The sequence below is a fragment of the Ceratotherium simum genome, chromosome 5, assembly GCF_057802395.1.
Source record: "Ceratotherium simum simum isolate JZ-2026a chromosome 5, ASM5780239v1, whole genome shotgun sequence".
NCBI lineage: Eukaryota > Metazoa > Chordata > Mammalia > Perissodactyla > Rhinocerotidae > Ceratotherium > Ceratotherium simum.
In genome coordinates this window covers 39243795-39264708 of record NC_141904.1, presented here as the reverse complement: position 1 = coordinate 39264708, position 20914 = coordinate 39243795, and the positions used below count along the sequence as shown (strand labels likewise).

The 20914-nt window shown below is 39.0% G+C and overlaps 1 protein-coding gene across 1 annotated transcript in view; it reads right to left on the bottom strand.

Moving 5' to 3' along the window:
* Positions 1-20914, bottom strand: part of ARPP21 (cAMP regulated phosphoprotein 21) — a 148953-nt gene that overhangs the window by 55867 nt on the left and 72172 nt on the right. Inside the window, exons 12-15 of the mRNA XM_087430687.1 lie at positions 20022-20059; positions 18093-18152; positions 13819-14048; positions 5612-5845 (exon numbers count right to left, since the gene is read on the bottom strand). Of these exons, the coding sequence (XP_087286813.1) occupies positions 5612-5845; positions 13819-14048; positions 18093-18152; positions 20022-20059 (562 nt within the window). The remainder of the gene's footprint in view (positions 1-5611; positions 5846-13818; positions 14049-18092; positions 18153-20021; positions 20060-20914) is intronic.

Here is a 20914-nt window from a genome sequence, read left to right as displayed (position 1 = left end):
ATTAGGGTGAAAAACATAACTGCAAAATATTCGGATGGCCTTTTTGATCAATTTTAAGATCCTCTGTTTCAAATATTATTGATATGCTATTGTGGGAGATCAAAATTGGCCACCCTGAAATATCTCTTTACGTTGATTATTTTCTCTGACGGACATTTGACCTCCCACTAACTGCCTAAAGAATTTAACATAGAAGACCTGTTCCAGGAAAGAGTTATGGTCATATGATGGCTATAATATAATGTAAAATAGATGTTACAATAGGAAAGGCACCAACAAGCCCCTCTTATCAAAAATTCTGTCTCTTCCTGGCCACAGTCTCTAGGTGGCCCTGCTAGGAGTTGCTGGACAAACATTTACATTTATAAGGGAAATCTCCATTTGTAAAGGTATCTCCCTCTCTGGGGGAAGGAGGGATGGCCTCTTTAGAAACTTATCAGTGTGGAGGATAAGGCCTTAAATCTACATACTCTTGATTACTATAATTCCTGTCTCTCCGGCCACATTCTCTATAGGTGGCCCTGCAAAGCATTGTCTGACAAACATTTACATTTCCCTCGTCATGTAAATTGTCTTCTTCCCCTCTGAAATCCCAAAACACCACCCACCCCCTTCATCCTCCTTTGTCTTTAGCTGAAGATGGTATTTAAGATGAGAATCCCTGGATTGTCTTGAGAAACTCAGTTTCCCTGGTTTCTCCCATGTATACATGCTATCAAACTTGTTATTATTTTCTCCTGCTAACCTGTCTTTTTAATTATTTGGCCAGCCATAAGAACCTTAAGGGAAAGGGCAGAGGGGGATTCTCCCTCTTCCCCAACATTATGGACCAGAAGAAAGAAGTGTTTCTAAATAATTGCATATGAGAAGTACTAAGAATTCACTTCAGTAGTGAGCGATGGCACATTTTTCTGGAAAGAGAAAAGAGTATAAAAGATTGATTTTATGCGCACCAAGGAGAGGTGGAAAGAACTGAGGAAAATGAAAGAAGTAAGATGGATGCCAGGGTGGAGAAGAAAACCAATTTCCTAAGAGAGCTAGGATAAGGGACTTGGTTTTCAAGTCAGGCAATGATCGCCTCTCTAGATTTTACCATTTCTACCAATCCAGATGCAGTTACAACTGAATACAGGCAATTAGCTTGAATGACAGCTGCTGAAGACCAAAGGGGACAGAAAGACTAGCTGGCCCCGGGACTGTTCAGTTTAGAAGAGGTTTTCATGTCAGAAACTGTGTGAGCATGCCCAGTAAAGTGGCGTGTGTGTTGGCACAGGTAAAGAGAGTGCAATGACAGAGGTATGCCAGAGTGTCCTGAGCTGAGCCAGGGCAGAGGATTAATTGCAGAGTGCTCATGCCTCTCAAATACATGACATTAGGTGAAAAAGGTCTCCACTATCCACATCGAAATGTATAATGTGTAGTAGATATTATTTTTCTAATATATAATTATTGAGCACCTGCACAGTGACTAAGACTTTGTTATCCATTCCAGGGATGCAAAACAAAAACAAAAACAAAAACAAAACAAAACTAAGTATGACCCCTCCCTACAAAGAGCTTCTAAATGTGGTGGTAACAAGGAAATGAACCCAAGGGCAATTCACACTAGAAGCAAAGTAACCATATGTTCTTGGTTTCTAACATCAAAGCATTTCTGCCATGTAATTGGCAGAAGGGTATTTATTATTTTTAAAAAAAGACAGGGAATGAGAAAAAGAGATTTTCCTTTCCTAGTCCTTAGAAAGTGATCAATCAAATTACAAGGGAGCTACTGATTATGGATAGGCAAAGATTAATGCAGATCTTGCAAAGATATGTTTATAGACAGCACACAAAAATTTCATGATGCATTTAAGAAAAAGGTGAAAGCAGGTTGGATAAATAGATGCTAGAAGTCCTGTGCAAAACAAAAAGTACACTGTTATGGAAGCCCATCAGGAGCATTTGAAAGTGACCAGCCCTAAAAGGCTGTTCAAAGTGATGTCCTTGCAGATGGCATGCCCTTATACCACTCTCGTGAATTTGTGCTAGATGAAGGCAAAGCAAAATGGCAAAGCAACATATACAGGCATTAATGAGTACTTGAGGGATGCCAATGGCTGTTGGCATCTCTGGATAGCACTGACTTGAAAGAAAATAGCCAAACAAAGATGAGCTTTCTGTTAAAAATTTTCAAAAGGGAGCTGAGTCCAAGACAGCTGGAAGAAGATCAAACTCAAGAATCAAACCCAGGCTTGCCTTGCAAGGATGGAGATATACAGGGATAATTTTGAAAAAGAGACTCTGCAGCAACTCACTCATCCAGATGCCTGAAAAGCAAAGAAAGAATAGGCCAGAGGTCCTGAGGTAGAAATGGATCAGATGAGAGCTGACTCTAAGGCCAGACAAAACAAAAAGTTGTGGTTGCATTTGAGGAACTGCAAGAATATATGAGGGCTGGTCTGGTTTCAGTGTGCCAAATATTTCATACCTAGTAAGAGCCAAGTTGATCGTGCTGACAAAGGAAGTTTCATTTTTGTTTTATTTAGTAGACATACAACTGGCAGGCACCTTAGTACTCTCAAATCATTGCTTGTCCTCTTCCTGCTTAAGCCAGATATTTTATCAATAATAGTTTTATACATCAGCCATGTTCTCAAATATAAGACATTAGATGAAAAACCACTCCATTATCCACACCAACATATATAATGGGTGGTAGATATCATTTCAATAATATGTAATTATTGAGCACCTGTGCCTAAGCATAGTCCCTAAGACTACTTTGTTATCCACCCGAGGGAAGTGAAAAAAATAGTCAAGTATGGCTCCTTCCCACAAGGAGCCTATAAATGTGCTGGTAACAAGGAAATGAACCCAAGGGCAAGTCACACAAGAGGCAAAGTAGTCATATGTTCTTGGTTTCTAACACCAAAGCATTTCTGTCATGTAATTTGGCAGAAGCGTATTTAGGAAAGACTGAGAGGTGTGAATTTAGGAGTTCACAGCAATGACAGAGAAAGACCAGTTCCAGCCCAAAGGAGGTAAATTTTCAGTTTCCATAGTAGAGTCATATAAGAGATTTGACAGATAGGTAGGTAGATAGATAGATAGATAGATAGATAGATAGACATGCATGGATACACATCATAGATATACATATATACACAGAGATGTACGTATGATACATGATATATATATAAACATACACACATGCACGTGCATATTTTCAATTTAAAAAATAAACACATTCTGGAAAAGAAGAAACATCATAATTCATCTTACATCCCACCATTCAACCATGGTATACAATCTATTAATACATTTTCCTTCTGGTCTAGGGATATTTTAATGTCTAGCATTTGTCAGATCCAAGAAATATGTATGGAGAAGCTGTTCAAGTGTTGTTACACCATTTCTTTAGTTAGGATCCTTTTTCAAAGGAGATATTTTGATAACAGCTCTAAATGACTCCATCCAATGAATAAGAATTGGGACTTCGCACCAGAAAGCACATTACTTTTTTTCTTTAAACTAGATTATAGATGATAATATACACATACAGATGCATAACCATGCTATCATTACAAATAATATCCCTGCATTATACCCTAAAAAATACTCTGTTGAGCTTTTCTGAAACACTGTAATTTTGCTTAGAACAAACCACTCAAAATCAATGTTTAGTGTGTGCTCCTGTCTGCAAGCCCTCCAACTAAATTAAAAGTGAAAAAATTTAAGCCAACAGAGTCAGATCATACTTCGGTCAGTGTCCAGAGTAATGAATATGATCCTGGTTTTCTTTCAGTTTCCTTTATGGTGCTTATAATGATGCAAATAAAATAAAAGCAATCTAATATTCTCTTTAGAAGTTTCTAATCTGCAGGCTTTCAAATGATTTTCAATAAAATGATTATGCCTTCTTTTTCCTCAAGCTTATGGCATTTTCAAAATGTCTCAATCAAACACCATGCCTTGAGAATGGACCATATGTTTTCATGAAAATGTAGCAATTATTCAAGTAACTATTTTACTATTGTTCTTATTTTTCTCTGAATTTCCAATTATTAGTAGCACTATCTATGTGAGAAGATTGAGTCAGATCATTTTTATGAGATTTGCATCCAGTTTTGCATTTTTAAGTTTAGCTAATCAAGGAAATACTCTGGATACGGTATACTGGAAATATCTAACTCTATATCTAACTATAACTATTTAATATCTAACTATAAAATACTGGAATAATATAAACCAAACCTCAGATATATTTTGAGATAATTCAACTTCTTTTTCAATCACTTATAAAGGCTTCTAAGGAATTGGGGGCCGGCCCCATGGCTTAGCGCTTAAGTGTGCACGCTCCGCTACTGGCGGCCCCGGTTCGGATCCCGGGCGTGCACCGATGCACCACTTGTCCGGCCATGCTGAGGCGGCGTCCCACATACAGCAACTAAGAAGAATGTGCAACTATGACATACAACTATCTACTGGGGCTTTGGGGAGAAAAAGGGAAAAAAAAGGAGGAGGATTGGCAATAGATGTTAGCTCAGGGCTGGTCTTCCTCAGCAAAAAGAGAAGGATTAGCATGGATGTTAGCTCAGGGCTGATCTTCCTCACAAAAAAAAAAAAAAAAAAGAATTGACTAGTCAACGTCATGTCTTCTAACCCAGGGTTTCACAACCCTGACACTGACATTTTGGGTTGGATAATACTCCGTTGTAGGGGGCTGTCTTGTGCATTGTAGGATATTTAGTAGCATCTCTGGCCTCTACTTTCTTGGATGTTAGTAGCAGCCCCCTCCTCCCTAGGTCATGATGATCAAAATGTCTGCAGATATTGGCAAATGGTCTTGGAAGCAGGAGCCAAATTGCCCCTGGTTGAGAAGTTTCCCCCATGAAGCAGATGTTCATCAGTCTATTTGCTCAATGCTCTGGGTCCTTTGGAATCAGTATAGAAATTAACTGATCACTAGAGAAATTCAAAAATAAAGTACCAATGGTTATTTTTTATGAAAAAACATAATCATAAAGTTACCAATTTTCCAAACCCCACCAAAACCAATCTAGTCCTAAAATATATAAAAACGTGCTCTCTGTTTCCTCTTTGCTGCTGTTATTCCTTATTCCCCAGTAGAAGTTGGGTGAAGTTCAAAGGTAAGAAAGCAACTTCTATAGTTAAGAATCAGCTATGTAGCCCAGTTGATATCTCGAATTTCTGAAATATCTTGGATGCAAAAACACTTTTGACATAACAACAGGCTAACAGGGATTTAGTTTGAGAAACAGAAAGTTTTAATTAGTATATCCCAGTTCATCACTCTACGGTCTCTGATCTTAGCTCCTGGGAATACATGAGAGACACCATGGTCAGGGAAGAGAGGACAGAGAGGTAAATTGACATTTCTGGGAAGTATCTATATTTGTATCTATATATCAATATTGATATCAATATAAAGATACAGATTACTGCTATAGATCTGCTCTTCCTCAATCAAGACCCTACAGAGCAGTTCATGCACCAAGCTCTCCTGCCCCAGGAATTTTCCAAAAACTTGCTAGCAAATTTATAAGCTCAAACACAAAAACAAACATCTGAGCTTGTGTTCCTGCCAAAGCAGAGGTAATAAACGAACCTGTATGTGGATTAAGAAGGATGCTTCCAGGCGGGATGCCTGTTGCAGCTTCCAGTGGAAGGAGGATGTAGCTGGTGCTGCTGGGAGCAACCTGGCCCCCCATTCCATTCTCCGGATAGGGCACACAGCCGGGAGAACTTGCTGCCACACTCGAGACCAGGGGTGCACTCTGGAGAGGTGCATGGGTACGGGACAGCGATCCTGAGGAGCCTGCACTGCTGGAAGACTCAGAACCTGCCACAGAGATAGAAAACAAAAATCACTCAACACAGAGAGGAGGAGAGAAACCATAGCTCTGGCTCTAAATGCTTAGTTTGACATAATCTATCATTAAAGAATTTAAGGTGAGTGCTGCAGGATGAGATTAACTAATGCCCCTCCCACATTTTGGGCCCACATTTTATTGAAATATTTGCTACATATTTTTCAGATGCGTCAATTTCCTAGAAAAAGAGAGATTAAGAATGAGTACTCTCTTTCAGCCTTCTCACATGTCACTGGGGGGATAAATTGGTAAACGGTGCCCTAACGCTCTGAACTCAGTGTCTGAGAACTCCCATCACCCAGAGTAATTAATGCCATGGAGATGTCTTACTGAGCCGGAGTTATGAGAATAGAATGACTGGGATAGATGTTAAAAGACTTCAGTTTAAGGAGGAGTCCTATGATGTGCTGATCATGCAGATCGTTCTAAAGTACTGGCTCTCCAATATCCATAAGGCTGAATCTTCAAAATAATCTTTTCCCTCCAGATGTGAGTAGACTAGATCACCCCATTGGGAGTGCTTAAGATCTGTACTGTATTTCACATATTCACAGAAGTCTTATTAATATAGCCAAGAAGTGGACCAAGGAGGGCTTGGCCTTCATGATAATGATTGAGCATCCTTTAGATGACATAGAAGAGTGAAATCATAGAGATGTATGTGGACTGTGGATTTCTCAAACATGTCGCTAACTGGATCAGTGTGCAGAAGCCCTCGAGGTGGAATCTAGCCCTAATCATCTCCCTCTCCCTCCACTGTGGACAAAGAAATACCTACTACATCAGATGTCCATTAGGTACTAGCTGCCCTTCACTGCAACCAGAGCCAAGCAGCTCTGGCACCCTTGATCAATGAATATTAACCAGAGCATCAGAGAGAAAACGTGCCAAGCAAAATTTCTATATCTGTGAATTCACACTAATAGATGATTTGGGTGATATCACAGGTTGCAAGAATGTGGTATAAGAAGTTTTTTAAACTATTAGCCCACACATTATTGACTTATGTCATTTAAAATACATTTTTCTGTGTCATTAAAGGTTAATACCTATAAGGAATAGTTAACATGGTTTTCAAGATTCTAAAATGTGCCCTTAAATTAAACTGGAGACCTTTTAAAATAAGTAATAGGAATACAGCATGCAGTTGCAGATATGAGGGGCCATTGGAGAGCATAGCAATTTTTGAGAAGGAGGACAATGATACTTATTGAGCACTTAGTATGTGCTCAATACTGGATAAACACTTTGATAATAAGTACTATTACTGCCTATATAGATAAGGAAATTGAAGCACAGAGAAGTTAGATAACTCAAGCTGACTCATATAGCTAGATAATGTCAGAGCTGGAATTTGATCCAGGCAGACTGATCTAGATTTAACCATGACCCAATGCTGCCTCTTGCAAGCTTGTATATGCATACACGATGGGCTGCCCCAAGTGTTCGCAGCTGGGTATCTTCTCTGCTTTTCCCACGACTTGATTATTAATAATGATTAAATTCTAGGTTAATTCAGGATGCTCCATCTAACTGGTTTAGAAGGTTGATGGGGTCCTCAATAATGTATGGGGAGAAAAATAAAGGATGGAAAAGGAAATTCGAAAATGCTAAGAATAGTTTTGTCCATATTGCTGACATTATGACCCTGAAGTTACAGCCCGAATGAAAACTGTAGAATTGGTTTGTAGACTTGACCATATGATTTGATGCTACAGTCCAAGTTTGACACTAGTGCAGAGTCAACAACAAGAAGAGCAACAACACTAATAATAAAGCAACAAAACCTCCTGCCCCCAGATATTTAAGGTCCTACAAAATTGATTCTGTGCAACTCTAGGCTAAGAGGTTAGACAGTGAGAAAGAGTTGGGGCCAACGAGGCATGTCCTAACTCTGATTTGAAGTGTGAGCTAGTGCTGGCATGGGTGTGTGTTGGGGGCAGGGCTGATGCACTTAGATTGAAGTGCCGCAGTCAAATGACTTAATTTTGGCTTTCAGAAGATGGCCGTTAATTCTCTCTTTTTTTTAAAATTTTATTTATTTATTTCCCCCAAAGCCCCAGTAGATAGTTGTATGTCATAGCTGCACGTTCTTCTAGTTGCTGTATGTGGGACGTGGCCTCAGCATGGCCGGAAAAGCAGTGTGTCGGTGTGCGTCCAGGACCCGAACCCGGGCCGCCAGCAGCAGAGCGCATGCACTTAACTGCTAAGCCATGGGGCCGGCCCCAGGTGGCCGTTAATTCTTGACTTGCAATATCTTTTCCTTCTATCAGCTGGGGAAAAGCAGCAGCTTCAATAGGAACAATAAGGAGACAACGTAAATGATTTGATTCCACAAGTTAATAGAAGGAAAGAAGGAAAACTAAATTTGGCTTAAACTCTCAACACCTGCAAAGATGAAGACAAAGTCGAACCTCCTTGGAGGAGTGGCTCAGCAATGACCATGCAGCCAGGTATAGTAACTGGCCTTTCTGGCTGACTTAAGCCAGCTCGTAAACATCAACCACCCAGAATCAGGTAGAGCAATGTTGTGCACATAGTATTCCTGAAATCATTGATCAAAAATGAATGCTAGAAATGGTGATAAAAGGCACAGGATTAGAAGTATTAAAAACTTTTTTAAAAAATGAAATTCATATCTGAGAACTTTACTATTTTGGGTGCTGAGAGTTAAGATGTTTCCAGTTTCCTTTTTAACAGGGACTTAATGATAGCAATGGCAAATGTTTAAACAGTATGTCTATGTGACAAGCACTGTGCTAATCACTCTACATGAACTATCTAATTTTCACAGCGACCTCATTTTGAAGATGAGAACTGATCCCCAGAGACATTAAGTAAATTTCCCAAGCAACTTAGTGTGTGGTGGAGTCTGAGTTCAAACCCAGGCAATGTGTCTCCATGGATCAGGCTCTAAGCCTACAGGTCAGGTTGTACATTTACCCTGGGGTCATCCAAGCAAGAACCAGGTGAGGCCAGGGCCCTGACCAGGCCTGTCCCACGTTCCAGGAGATCCTGCAGAGAAATTCAATGCTACTCACAATGGGATGCTAGAAGCTGAAGCTGGACTCTAGGGGCAGCTAGTGGGAGGTGTCGGGAGAAGATATCAGGGTAGCTGGGTGAGAAGCTCAGGTAAACACTCAACAGAGAGACAGGAAAAGGAAAGGGGAAAAATGGAAAAAGACTGGGAAAGAGATCCTAAGCCGGAGCAAAATGGACAACTGGGAAGGGGCTGGGGCAGAAAGAAAGGGCGTGGGCAGATTCCCTTGGAGTAGGAGGAGCTTTTACTCCCCAGGAGGAAGCATCCTGAGTTTGGGTTCTAGTTCTGCCCCTTGCTCGCTGTGTTTTCTTCAGGAAGCGACTACTTCTTTAGACCTCAAATCCTCTTTTGCAAAGTAGAAGCCACCAGACTAAATGGGGAATAGCCATGAGGACCACGGTCTTACAGTTCCCCTCAGCTTGACTAAACTTTAGACTGGTTCCTTCCAGACTGTTGGCCCTTTACCTCCCTTTTCTTGTAGCATTTCTGCCCCTTTAAGATGTAAATCTCCTCCCAGCCTCTTACCAGTTTTACAATCCAGGACCTTCTTTCTTAAGGACTTGGGAGCCATCCCTTTGAAATTTAACCATCAAGAAAAGTAGTGCCCTTATCTGCCGGTTTCTGTGGGAGGCTAGGTGAGTTTGATAGGCGCCAATTAGCAAACACAGATGGCTTAATCAACTTGACCAATCACCTTTCTAACATCCTCCAGTACTTTTCCACTAACTCACTCTAGCGCTTAAAAACCCTCCTGCCTTTTGTTTCAGCAGGGTTGAGTTCAATCTTTCTCCCCTATTGCAATAGTCTTGACCCCTATTGCAATAATTATGAATAAAGTCTTCCTTGCCTGTTCAACTCATCCAATGCAATTTTTCTTTTATAAGGACCCTGAGCCATATGTATTTTCTCCTTGAATTAATAATTCAAGAAAATGCTTCCAGATTCAGAGGTCAGAGTTCAGTACAATAACCTAAAGCTTCTGAAATTACAAGGAGGAAGAGAATATCCAGGATGCATTAGTGTGGTGATGACAATACAGAGGAAGAAGACGAAGTGGTGGAAAGATGAGGGGTGTTGCATCGGCTCCAAAAATAGTCTAGGATGTAGACAAGGAAAGCGACACCAATAAGAACACCCTTGCATCCAGAAAACAAAATATCAGGCCACGAAACATTATTAAAACAAAACAGAAGTGTCATCTGCTAATTGCCCTGAGGACCTCAAGGGAGGTTTCAGAAGCATTTGACTGTTTCTCCATATTGTTTTATTTTCTTTTTTGTTATGTTAAGAGATGCAGTCACCAACCACCCTAAACCAGTCCAAACCTCACCACAAGAGTGACATCTGCGCAGATGGGCCAAAAAGTGCCCAAGAGATGACTTTTGCCTCATTTTTAATGCTAAGATCTCTGGTTTGGGAGGAGCTTAGGCCTCATCACCATAACATGCTATTTACATGGAAGCATGTTTTCCAACTGAGCCTGTGTAAACAAATACCCACCTCCCCCTTTTGAATATTCATTCCCCATCTGAAGTAAAAGTGATACCGGCTCAACACAAGGTTGACATGAGGGAAGCCATATTGTAGAAAAGAAGCCCTATTGTAACTTTGAATGACCTCTGACAAACTAACCCAGCAGGACATGCACCCTCCAGGAGATCAAACTGCTCTGTAGATTTTACGACCTCTGCTTGTGCATGTACCTCCCAGCTGTGATAAGATGATAACTTTGTTCTTTTGAGTTCCTTAGGAATGTGATGACCCCCAGACAGAGAGTCTATGCTGATAGCCATCCTCAATGAAAACTGAACGATCTGGTGTGGCTCTCCCAGTGTGTAACACCAGAAGGTGAACATTCCTCTCCCTCTCCCCTATAACCCAATGGCCTATATAACTGCTGTAAGATTTTGTGCCCCCTTACGATGGTTCTTTGAGACATTAGTCAGCCATCTTCCCCCTTGCTAGCAAGCTGTAATAAACTGCCCTTTCTTTTCCACCATCTTGCCTCTTGACGACTGGCTTTTGTCTTGCAGCGATCGGATCGTGCCCTTTGTGCGGTAACAAAAGGTCCTATGCTCGGGGACAGCCAGGACTTTGGAAATGACTCCACGTGGTCTCCTATTTGCTGCAAATAAGCTCTACTTTGTGTGACAACTACTTCTGGTGGAGAGTCTGATTTTAACTCGCCAGGAAGTGAACCCACTTTGGTTCAGTAACAGAAGGACGTCTGAATTCTCCAGAGCAGTTGTTCTCCAAGTGTGGTTTGAGAACAAGCGATCTGTGCTTTAACAAGTCCCTCAGGTGATTCTGATGCAGCTACAGTTGAGAAGCCCTGCTCTGGAGATCAAGAGGGAGGGATGATAGTATAACAATGCAGTCTGGGCAGTGTGGAAAGAAAAAGGTGTCGTACTCTTATTTTTCAACCACATTGCCACTACCCTGAAACAGCTGAGGTTGCAGTGTAAGCACCATTCAAGTCTTCTTCCCAAGGAGGATGGAATGACATCATCTATCTCCACAGGTGTGTGTCAGGGGACATCTGCTAGGTGACCATTACTGTGCCCAATGTGGAGGATACAATAAGAGAAAGCACAGGCCTCAAGAGAACGTGCTTGTACAGTCAGACTTCAGTAATATGCTTTTTCCAAAATGTAGGAAAACATGTTTCTCACCTGGAAAAAGGTCTCATTGTTATCTATTTAAAGCTAGAACCTATGTAATTAGAGGAGGAGAAGAGTAACTTAAATGTCACAACTACAGACTTGGTTTTTGAAAGGTCAAAAAAAGTTTGCAATTCCACTGGGAACATGAAATAAAAAATTGGAAACTTGTGTAGTTCTGAAGCTCCACGACAGCAAAACTGACAGCTTTGCTTCATAAAACCATCTTGGGAAATTGTAAGTTTGTTTTGACATCTTATCTTGATCTCCTTTAAATTTTTTTTCTTTTTTTGCTTTCCATTCCCGCACCTTGACAAGCCTTCAAATGGAGACGCTTAGATTAAAAGAAAAAAAAATGTCTGAAGCACTTACAATTTCTAATCATTCTTCAAAAAACACGGCGTTTTAGCATTCTGAAAGTGTTTTAAATGTTTCCAAAGAGCTTTGATTTGGAAGTGATTGGGGGTTGGTGTATGGAAAATGAGGATTAATTTAAAAATCTTAAGAGCTCTTTTGGTGTGTTGGAACTTTTAAGTGCACCATTTAAGGTACTTGGTTGCTGCATTTTAAGATTTAAAACTATTTAACCTTTCTTAGTTTACAAGAGCTCAAGTGCACCTCAGTGGATTTTCTTGACTTCATTTGCTGCAATAGTGGGATATAAGAGCAATTAATTAGAGTTAGAAATCAAGAATTCACCAATTGGTGAATAAAAATGACAGAAGGCAGTGTGAGCCTGAATCTTTCCAAGAAGCAAGATATATATGTATATATAAAGTGGTGGCTGTGACTAAATGCTATTAATTTTCTGCCTATGTAGGAAAACATGAGATAATTTCTTAGGAGGCATTTTGTCAACACATAATTATGTTAAACCATTAGCATAATGAGCCCAGATTTCACAAAGACTTCCCCTTAGCGCGAGTGTGAAGCTTGGTTGGGAAAGTATTCACAGTCTAAGACAACCCATGTCTAACCTCTGGTTGGTGTTGTCCATTCACCATCCTTGGCCCTGGCCTCCTACTCACCTGCAACACCAGGCCATGAAGGCACCACCAGTATACGCTGACACCCAGGCCATGTCATGGAATCACAACTCACAACCCCCACCCTAGCTGAAAGTCAAGGCCTCTGAACTTCTGAAGCAAAATCAAAACCAAACAAAAATAATTCCATACGAAAACCACAAAAATAAGTTCATGGAATGCTACTGAATGGTCAGCTGTCACCTTCCTGGGATTTTATGAGGTATTTTAATTGTGAACGTTTGAAAACAATGGTGAGGGATTCTTGGGAGACAGAAGAGTCAGTAATGGCAGACCACGAGGGATATTTTGCAGACTCATATGAACCCCATGGTGTTGATGCTTCCATCAGTATAAAGTTGTTTCAAGTTACTGGTTCTCTTGGATCTCTCATCATCATGCACCTCCCAAAGACTGTCCATGCAAACTTGAACTACCTACCTCAGAAGATCACTATTCACTCAGAAGAAAAAACAGGAAAAAAGTAATGCATGAACCTGGCTACTTGGAAACTGTAAACCTTACTGAGGCTCACTTTCCTTATCTGCAAAGCAGGGACGAAAACATTAAATGGTGATAATAAAAATAAACCAGAGCTAGTGCTTATTGAGGGCTAATAACTTGCCAGGCATTATTTGAATTGCTTTGTGTATATTAACTCTTAGTCTTAACAATAACCTTGCAATATAGGTACTATTGTTACTTCCATTTCTCAGATGAGGTAACTGAGACACAAATAGGTTAGATAACTTGCCCAGGATCATACAAACAGTATGCCAAAACAAGAACTGAAACTATTAATTTTATAATTATATTATAATACGGTTATAAGGAATAAATCATAGTATTAAATTAAAAAAAGTAGTTAACCTTTGTTAAACAGTTGCCATGTGCAGGTGCCTTGGTAGCCGTTTTTATATAAATGATCAAAATTAAACTTACAGTGGTCTGCTGAGGGGGTTAGAGTAATATTCTATTATAACCTACATTTTATAGATAAGGAAACTGAAGATTAGAGAGGGTTAATAATTGGACCTAGGCACACAGCTAGCAAGAGGCAGCATTGGTATTTAAATTGCACCGTCTGACTTCCCCTCTATCTCAGTAATTAATATCATCATCATTAGTTAACTCGAAGTCAGATGGAATGGTGATTGGACAGCTTGGGTGGAATCCAGAAAATATCACAGGACATAAACGCATTCAGTACTAACTACCTGCTTTGGACAGCTTCCCGGTACTCCTGGTACTGGACGTGCTGTCACCCCTGGTCAGCACCGTGATGCCCCCAAAACTCGCCGTCTTGGTCATGGCAGGCTTGAGATTGCGGTTGGAGCTATCAGAGTCTGTGCTGCTCCAGGCCCTTTGGTGGTCGGACCACTTGAGTTCATTCTCTGAGCTGCTCTGCCGACTCCCAGATGTTCTCCCTGAGCCATCTCTGTTGCCCCTGGAGCACCGCCATCAGAAAGATGCACAGGTACAATGTTACACTCCATAAGTAGTACGGACATAGAATGGGACCTTTCTTGGAAGAGTTGTCTACACAAGATCCTCTAGTCAACCCTTTCCATTAAACCTGTTCTGCACAAACAATGCCACAAATATCTCGGTGATGTACAGACAGATAACACATCACACGTAAAACTCATGTTATAAACAGAAAAACCAAACCTAGAAATGTCACACAATTCCTCTGCCAGTGAAGGAGAAACAACTAGAAAAACATGGTATAAAACATAATTGTTAACTTCTTTTGTGGAGAGGAGAGGGGGATAAATTCTCCTGACCCAAATCAACAATGAATCAATGTTTGGAAACAATTATGATCTTGAATGATCCTGAAAGCAACTCCCACTGAAGAAGAGTTTTGCCTCTTCCTTTAGCATTAAATAATTGGACCATGGAAAAATGTACACAGTTCCAGAGAAGCTGTTTATTCAATTATCTTCTAAATTTATGAGATATAGATCTGAATTCATTAAAGCTTTGACAGATAACACAGAAATCACAGAAATGACTTTGTTAACCTATGGTGAGAATTTTGCCCGGTGAGTTTAACCTTCACGGGCAGAGGAAAGAGCCCTTTAATCCTTTTCACATAGAAAAGCTTGTGATAATAACAACAGTGTAAACACTACACTGACATGAAACTTTCCAAAGGGATCAATGGAAATAACAAAAAAAGCTCCATAGGTGAAAGACCACATTTGTTCAAAATTCAAATAGAAAAAAAGAGTGAATGTATTGGAAGTGATCCAACAGCCAGAAGTGAATTTTGAAGACTCCAAAGTCTCTCTAAGCAGTGTGCAAAATTGCATGTTTGATACAGAAAGTTGATGAAATTTGCATTTTCATTGGTTTCCAATCTGCTTAAAGAGTAACTTGGTTAATATTTTCAAAGCTTTTTCTGCAGTTGGAAACGGTGCATCATTAAAATACTCTAAGATTCTCATGGATTATAAATAAGTAAAGAGGACAGAGATCATGGGCAATAGGTATAACTCCTAATTCCAAATCATTATGCAACGTGACACACTCAAGTCTTGATCCAATCTCACAGATGTGAACAGTAGCTTTGTCAATAAATATTCTTCTCAAGACAATAATGGACTATTGAGATGCCAGGAGTATGCATTTCTGATTGAAATGCCCAACAACCAAACTGTACAGATGGTACACAGAAAATTTTAGGTTTTGCTTCATCTTTGCTTAACTAAACTTTTTCTTTTATTTCATGAGAACTTAAGAAGGTAAATGGACCAAAGAGATAAGAAAAATGAAATAATCTGTGAGGGGAACTTTGTAAAGTAAGGGGCAGAAGTGGAACAGAAAACTCACAAAACAAAATGCACTCAGTGCCCTGCTGTCCTCCGTCAATGTTTCCTTACAATCATTCTCTCTGTTCTCAGTACCTCAGCAATGGCTGGTTTTAGAAATAAGGAGTGTCTAAAAAAAGACCAGGTTGCAAGTAAGACGTATCACTCACCAATGGCCAGGTGACTTTAGTTCTTAAACACCTTTGAAATTCAAGAAAGCCAGAGGAGGTAGGGTGAGAAAAATTAGCCTTTTCAAGAGTGTGGTGCTCCATCCTTGGATGTTTCCCTTTCAATCTCCAAATTCAACTTCATTCTTTTCCCATATAATTCTGATTAATTTGACCCATCTTTGACAACGTCTGGCTAAATCATTATTTAGCAACTGTGAACGCACCAGGGATGTCACAATAATCTCATTTGTAGCTAATTTGGAATATTTATTATAGGAAAAGGTTTGGAGTGGTCCTTAGCCTCAGTATGCAGGATGCATTACAAGGCAGCTCTCCATATGGGGGTGATCATCACTAATTCTGCTTCAATTATCCCTCTCCCCATGAACTCCGTACCTCCATGGGAGGAATCCAGACTTCCTCTAAATGACAGTGCAGCTGGGCCTCTGTAAAGGAGGTGTCCGCCACTATTCCTGGGTGCAAACTGGTGTACTGTATTTTGCACCCTTCACTCTGGCAGAGCTATTCCTAGAGCAACTGGCTAGTTCCTCTAGACTTGTGGCACATCCCTGGCCAATAAGGCAACCTAAGATTTTCTTAACTTCTACCTCTACTCCACCAGCTCCAATCATCATCCCACATCAAGATCTGTGCATTTTAAAAGAGGGAATTTAAGTTACTGCTTTAGAGAACTGGCATTAATAAGATTCAAAATAGTGCCACTAATTCTAATTTATGATCTCTAGATAGTTACACATCGAAACAATATTTTATAATGCTCTATCTATTGATTATTCACCTTAACACTGGCCAGGTGAGGTCCAGAATTGAATTTCAGATCTATTTGGGTGTGGAATCACGGGCATCATAGAAAACATATGCACAAGTGCCTTCCCATCCCTCCTGATTTCAGTCCTGGTCCCCTCCTACTGGAAACCAGAAAGATAATGGTAATGAGATGTCTGGCCACCAAGAGGAGTTGGCCCTCTTGTACGTAGATAGAATTTGATCCCAGAGTAGTCATAAAGCATATACTCTAACTTCCGTTTCTGTGCTGAATAACATGACTTTTATTTTATGCAATAACATACATTTATTTTCTTTCATATCTGAACATGGCATTTTTTTGCCCAAGTTAGGTATAATGTACACTTTGAATTGCTTTTACCATTGTGTGGATGGCTTTGTGCTAAATCATTTTCCCGAGTTTCTATGCTTGGTGATTGGGGTGGGTGATGGCATCCGTAGTTAGAATGGCTGACCTGAGTAGATGAGAGCTCTGGTTAGGGACCAGATTTGGGACCATGTAAAACTAATTAGCCTATAGGGGGCAAGAACCCATATTTTACCTAAATTGCCTAAACAAACCAGGTCACGGTGTGTGAGTGCAGGAGTACTGGTAAATTCTAGTTCTTTTCAGGGCATTCTCCAGAATAAAGCAAGTTTATTTTCTTAATCTTCAAGTGTGAAAATTGTCTAATGATACAAGAGCAAGGCAATAGACCATGTAGTTCAACCTAGAAAAGTGAAGGAAGTTAAAAAAAAAAAAAAAAGATGCTGATTTTTGTTTCTGCCAAAGTGTAAAGGGAACAAATTACTCTAACTTTTCTAATGATGAGGTCCTAAGTTCAGATTTACTGCAAAAAGACCCTTTCTAAGCATACAATCCATTTACTTTTCTTGGTATTTTCTTTCTTCTAAGTGGGCAAGAGTTTTTGTTTGTTTGTTTTGCCTTTTCTACAAAAGAAGTGAATCCCAATATTCATAAAAGCACTAACATATTAATATATGTATTAGGTATTGAGTATATATATAGAGCACTATGTATCCTTTGCCCTAGAATGGATGCTAGAGATACATTTAATACAGTGGTAAGAAAATGGGTGTGGTCCCTCAGCTTTCAGGAAGCTTCTAGCCTAGTTTACAACTTTATATATATATCATGTACGTATATATACACACGCACTTATCCAGTACCCTTATCCCACACAGATGTTGATTTAATCAGTTTATTACAATTGGAAGCATTCCCATATCTTCCTTTAGAAATAAAATCTGTACTTGAAAAAAAAATGTTTGAAATATTATGATGGATAGTAGTAGCTAAAAATCAACAACTCAAATAGAGTTATCATTGATTTGTTTTCCAGTGTTGGGAAGGTATATACAATTGCAACCTGTCAGAGAAATTTTAACTCAGTGTAATTCACAAAAGTTGGTTTGGGAATGTTAAATCAGCGTGCTGTCAAAGTTAGCCTTTGAGGAAAAAACAGAAAATCAGAGGAAGATTACTAAAGGATTGTATACAAAACAATGATTTCCCAGTCCTGTCTCTCACATTATCCAATATGGCTTCAACACTAGCTCTGTGACAAGCTTTATAAAGATATAAGTGAACATATTTTATTTCATGAACAGAGATATTTTACACTAATACACTTATATTTAACATTGATTCTGCCACATAATCTGAAAACACAGTTTAAAAAAGTAAACCATACCAACCGAAAGAGCTGTCTTTTCTTATAGGTCTCATTGCATATGTTATTGTCTTCCAAGAGCCTACTGGAAATGAAAAACATGATTTTTATGATATAAACCTAAAGGTACTAAATGCCCTATGTTAAATGGATGTGTACTCCACTACAGCACACCTGTCTTCCAAATCAACCCCATACACCATGTTTAATTTGCATGATGTTGAATTTCACCATAATAAATTAATGGCAGCATAATTTTTCCCTACCCTAGAATTCAGGCACTGATGCTAGATAAGGGAGAAGGAAGGGAAGAGGAAATAGAGGGAATGGAAGAGGAGAAGAGATTAAAAGAAATTGACATAGATATAATAGATATTTAATTAAGTACTCGCTGTGATTTTTTTGCTTTGAGTAATATTAAAGTTATTCCCTGTTTCTTGGGGATAGTGAAATATTGGCATTCCAAAGGCAGGTATCCAAGAAATATATTTATTTTTGTAGGGAATCCACTCCAATTAGATTTTTCCTTTTTGGGAACATCAAGATTTGTTCATATATGCAATGCATGGATGTGACCAACTACTGTATTGATGAATGTAATCCAACGTGCATACAAGGAATGCTTAAGTGTATTAGCAGTCTTTTTTACAAAACCTGAGTAAATGAATAAAATTAGGGAGTAAAATAGGGAAAAATAATTGGCTAGATGATTAGGGAATAAGGTTTCCCACTAAACTGAATTATAAACGTTCACTTGATCTTTTCGGTAAGGACATAGAAATTTGGAATGCTTCAGAATCAGCCCGAAGATGTTGATGCTCATGAATTCTTAATTTTACTGTAAATAAGGAATATTTGTCTAAATCTGTATGGATTTTTGAGGTTGTTTTTGAATGCCTTATATGGACTTGTTTTCTACTTTCATCCCTTCTTCTAAAAGAGGTTATTCAATTGAGGGGTTTAGTTACTTGAAGATTTCTAACTGCTAATATGAATAATGGCATTTTTTTTAACCAGTCATCTCTAATGCCTAGTTTAAATTTTCTCTAAGTACTGGAATTTAATCAAACAGCCTCCATTTTAATCAATTTTATAGGGGCACCCATTAAGCCGACACCTGAAATAAAATTAACTACCGCTTTTTTAAGAGATACCATATTTCCATTCCAAGTGGCCCATTTTGATGCATCTTAAATGCGATTAGTACAGCTAATATGGAATTCCTTAATTCCCCCTTGAAAATCTGCAATTAAATCAATGGAGCTTTTGAATATCTATGCCAGTTTAGAACCATTTCAAAAAGGTGTATATTAAATTTAAAAAATTTCTGCTCTTATGCTCAAGACTTTGTATAAATTTTATAACCCATTTATTTCACAACCACCACCTCCCCCTACTAACTCCCGAGTTAGTAAATCTAGACTATTTTAGATAGGATTTCCCAATTAGGCCTTTTATGAAGACTAATAGATTGTTTAGAATGAGAAACTTAAAATAATATTCAAATTATTATTTGTATAGCTATATATAATTATGAGGCACAGAAAGTGGTTGATAATACCAAATAATACAAGTCCTTTTCGCAGCTATTCAATAATCCAATGAAACTGCAAGTTCCTGTGTGGTCTCAACATTTACACTTTTTAATGCCTGGTGACGGTAACATGGATTACACCTTTGGAAGGACCAGAAGTTGAGACTTTAAATAAGGAAAATGTTTAAACTTATGTTTGGAAGTAACCGAGAGAAGTTTTTCCCCAAATTAAATAGTTTTTAGACATGCTAAATAACATATGTGTATGTGCATATAAGTGTGTACACATAGATATATGTATTTATTTATACATATATTCAAGCACACACTTATATATGGGATATATATCTATGAATATACAGGACACACATGACAGACTTCGTTTCTCTAAAGACATGAAAAAGCAAATTTCATTTTTACCTGTTTTCCACAAAAAGGCTTTCCTGGGAGCAAACTGACTGAAAAATAAAAAAAAGGCATTGTATCAGACGTTCTGGATACGCTGAGGGATCCCAAATCCTTGTCTGATTTTAAAACTGCTTTTCCCCTCCAAGAGGAAAAGAATTAAGAAAACTATGTGCTGTTTTTAGAAAAAATGGAAATTAAAAAGGAAAAAATAGGTTAGAGTTAGAAGCGTCAACCATTCTCATGCAGCACACAGTACTTTTCCATCAGGGCATCTCCAGGTTTCAAATAGATTTAGCCCGTTCAGCATCAAGGTCAGAAAAAGCGAGACATTGTGAATGTAACTGCTGGAGAAACGTGTGACCGCTGGATTCTGAGCTAGCAGTTTCCTCTGGGGCTGCAGAGATGCAGACACCAAGAGGCAAAAGGATGGGTTCAAAGCAAGGCAGAGCATGCAATCCTGGCACCATCCACCTGAGGCTGGGACAGCCATAGAGCCACAATCCTGCGATTATTATCTGGCAATGATAAACTCTCACAAATAAACAGATTGACTGCAAGACTCTCAAAATTGAAGAGATGCCGTTAATCAATCTTAAGAAGGGAGTATGGGCAGAAGACAAGTGAGAACAAAATGAAGCTAATTAGAAAAGAAGATGTCAAGCTTCATCTAACATTTCTTAGTTTTTCACACAGAAAACCAATGACTTGCTTCTTTGTTTCCTTTTCCCTCGCATTCATTTCTCCTCTATCTTGTGTTTAACACACAACGTAGGGAAGATAAAAATTCCATTATCATTTAATGCTGGGGAAAGGCAGATCAAATTAAATTTTAACAAATGGAAAAAGAGAAGTCTAAACAAAATATGGTGCAACGGTCCTGTAATATGGTGACTATGTTTAGGAAT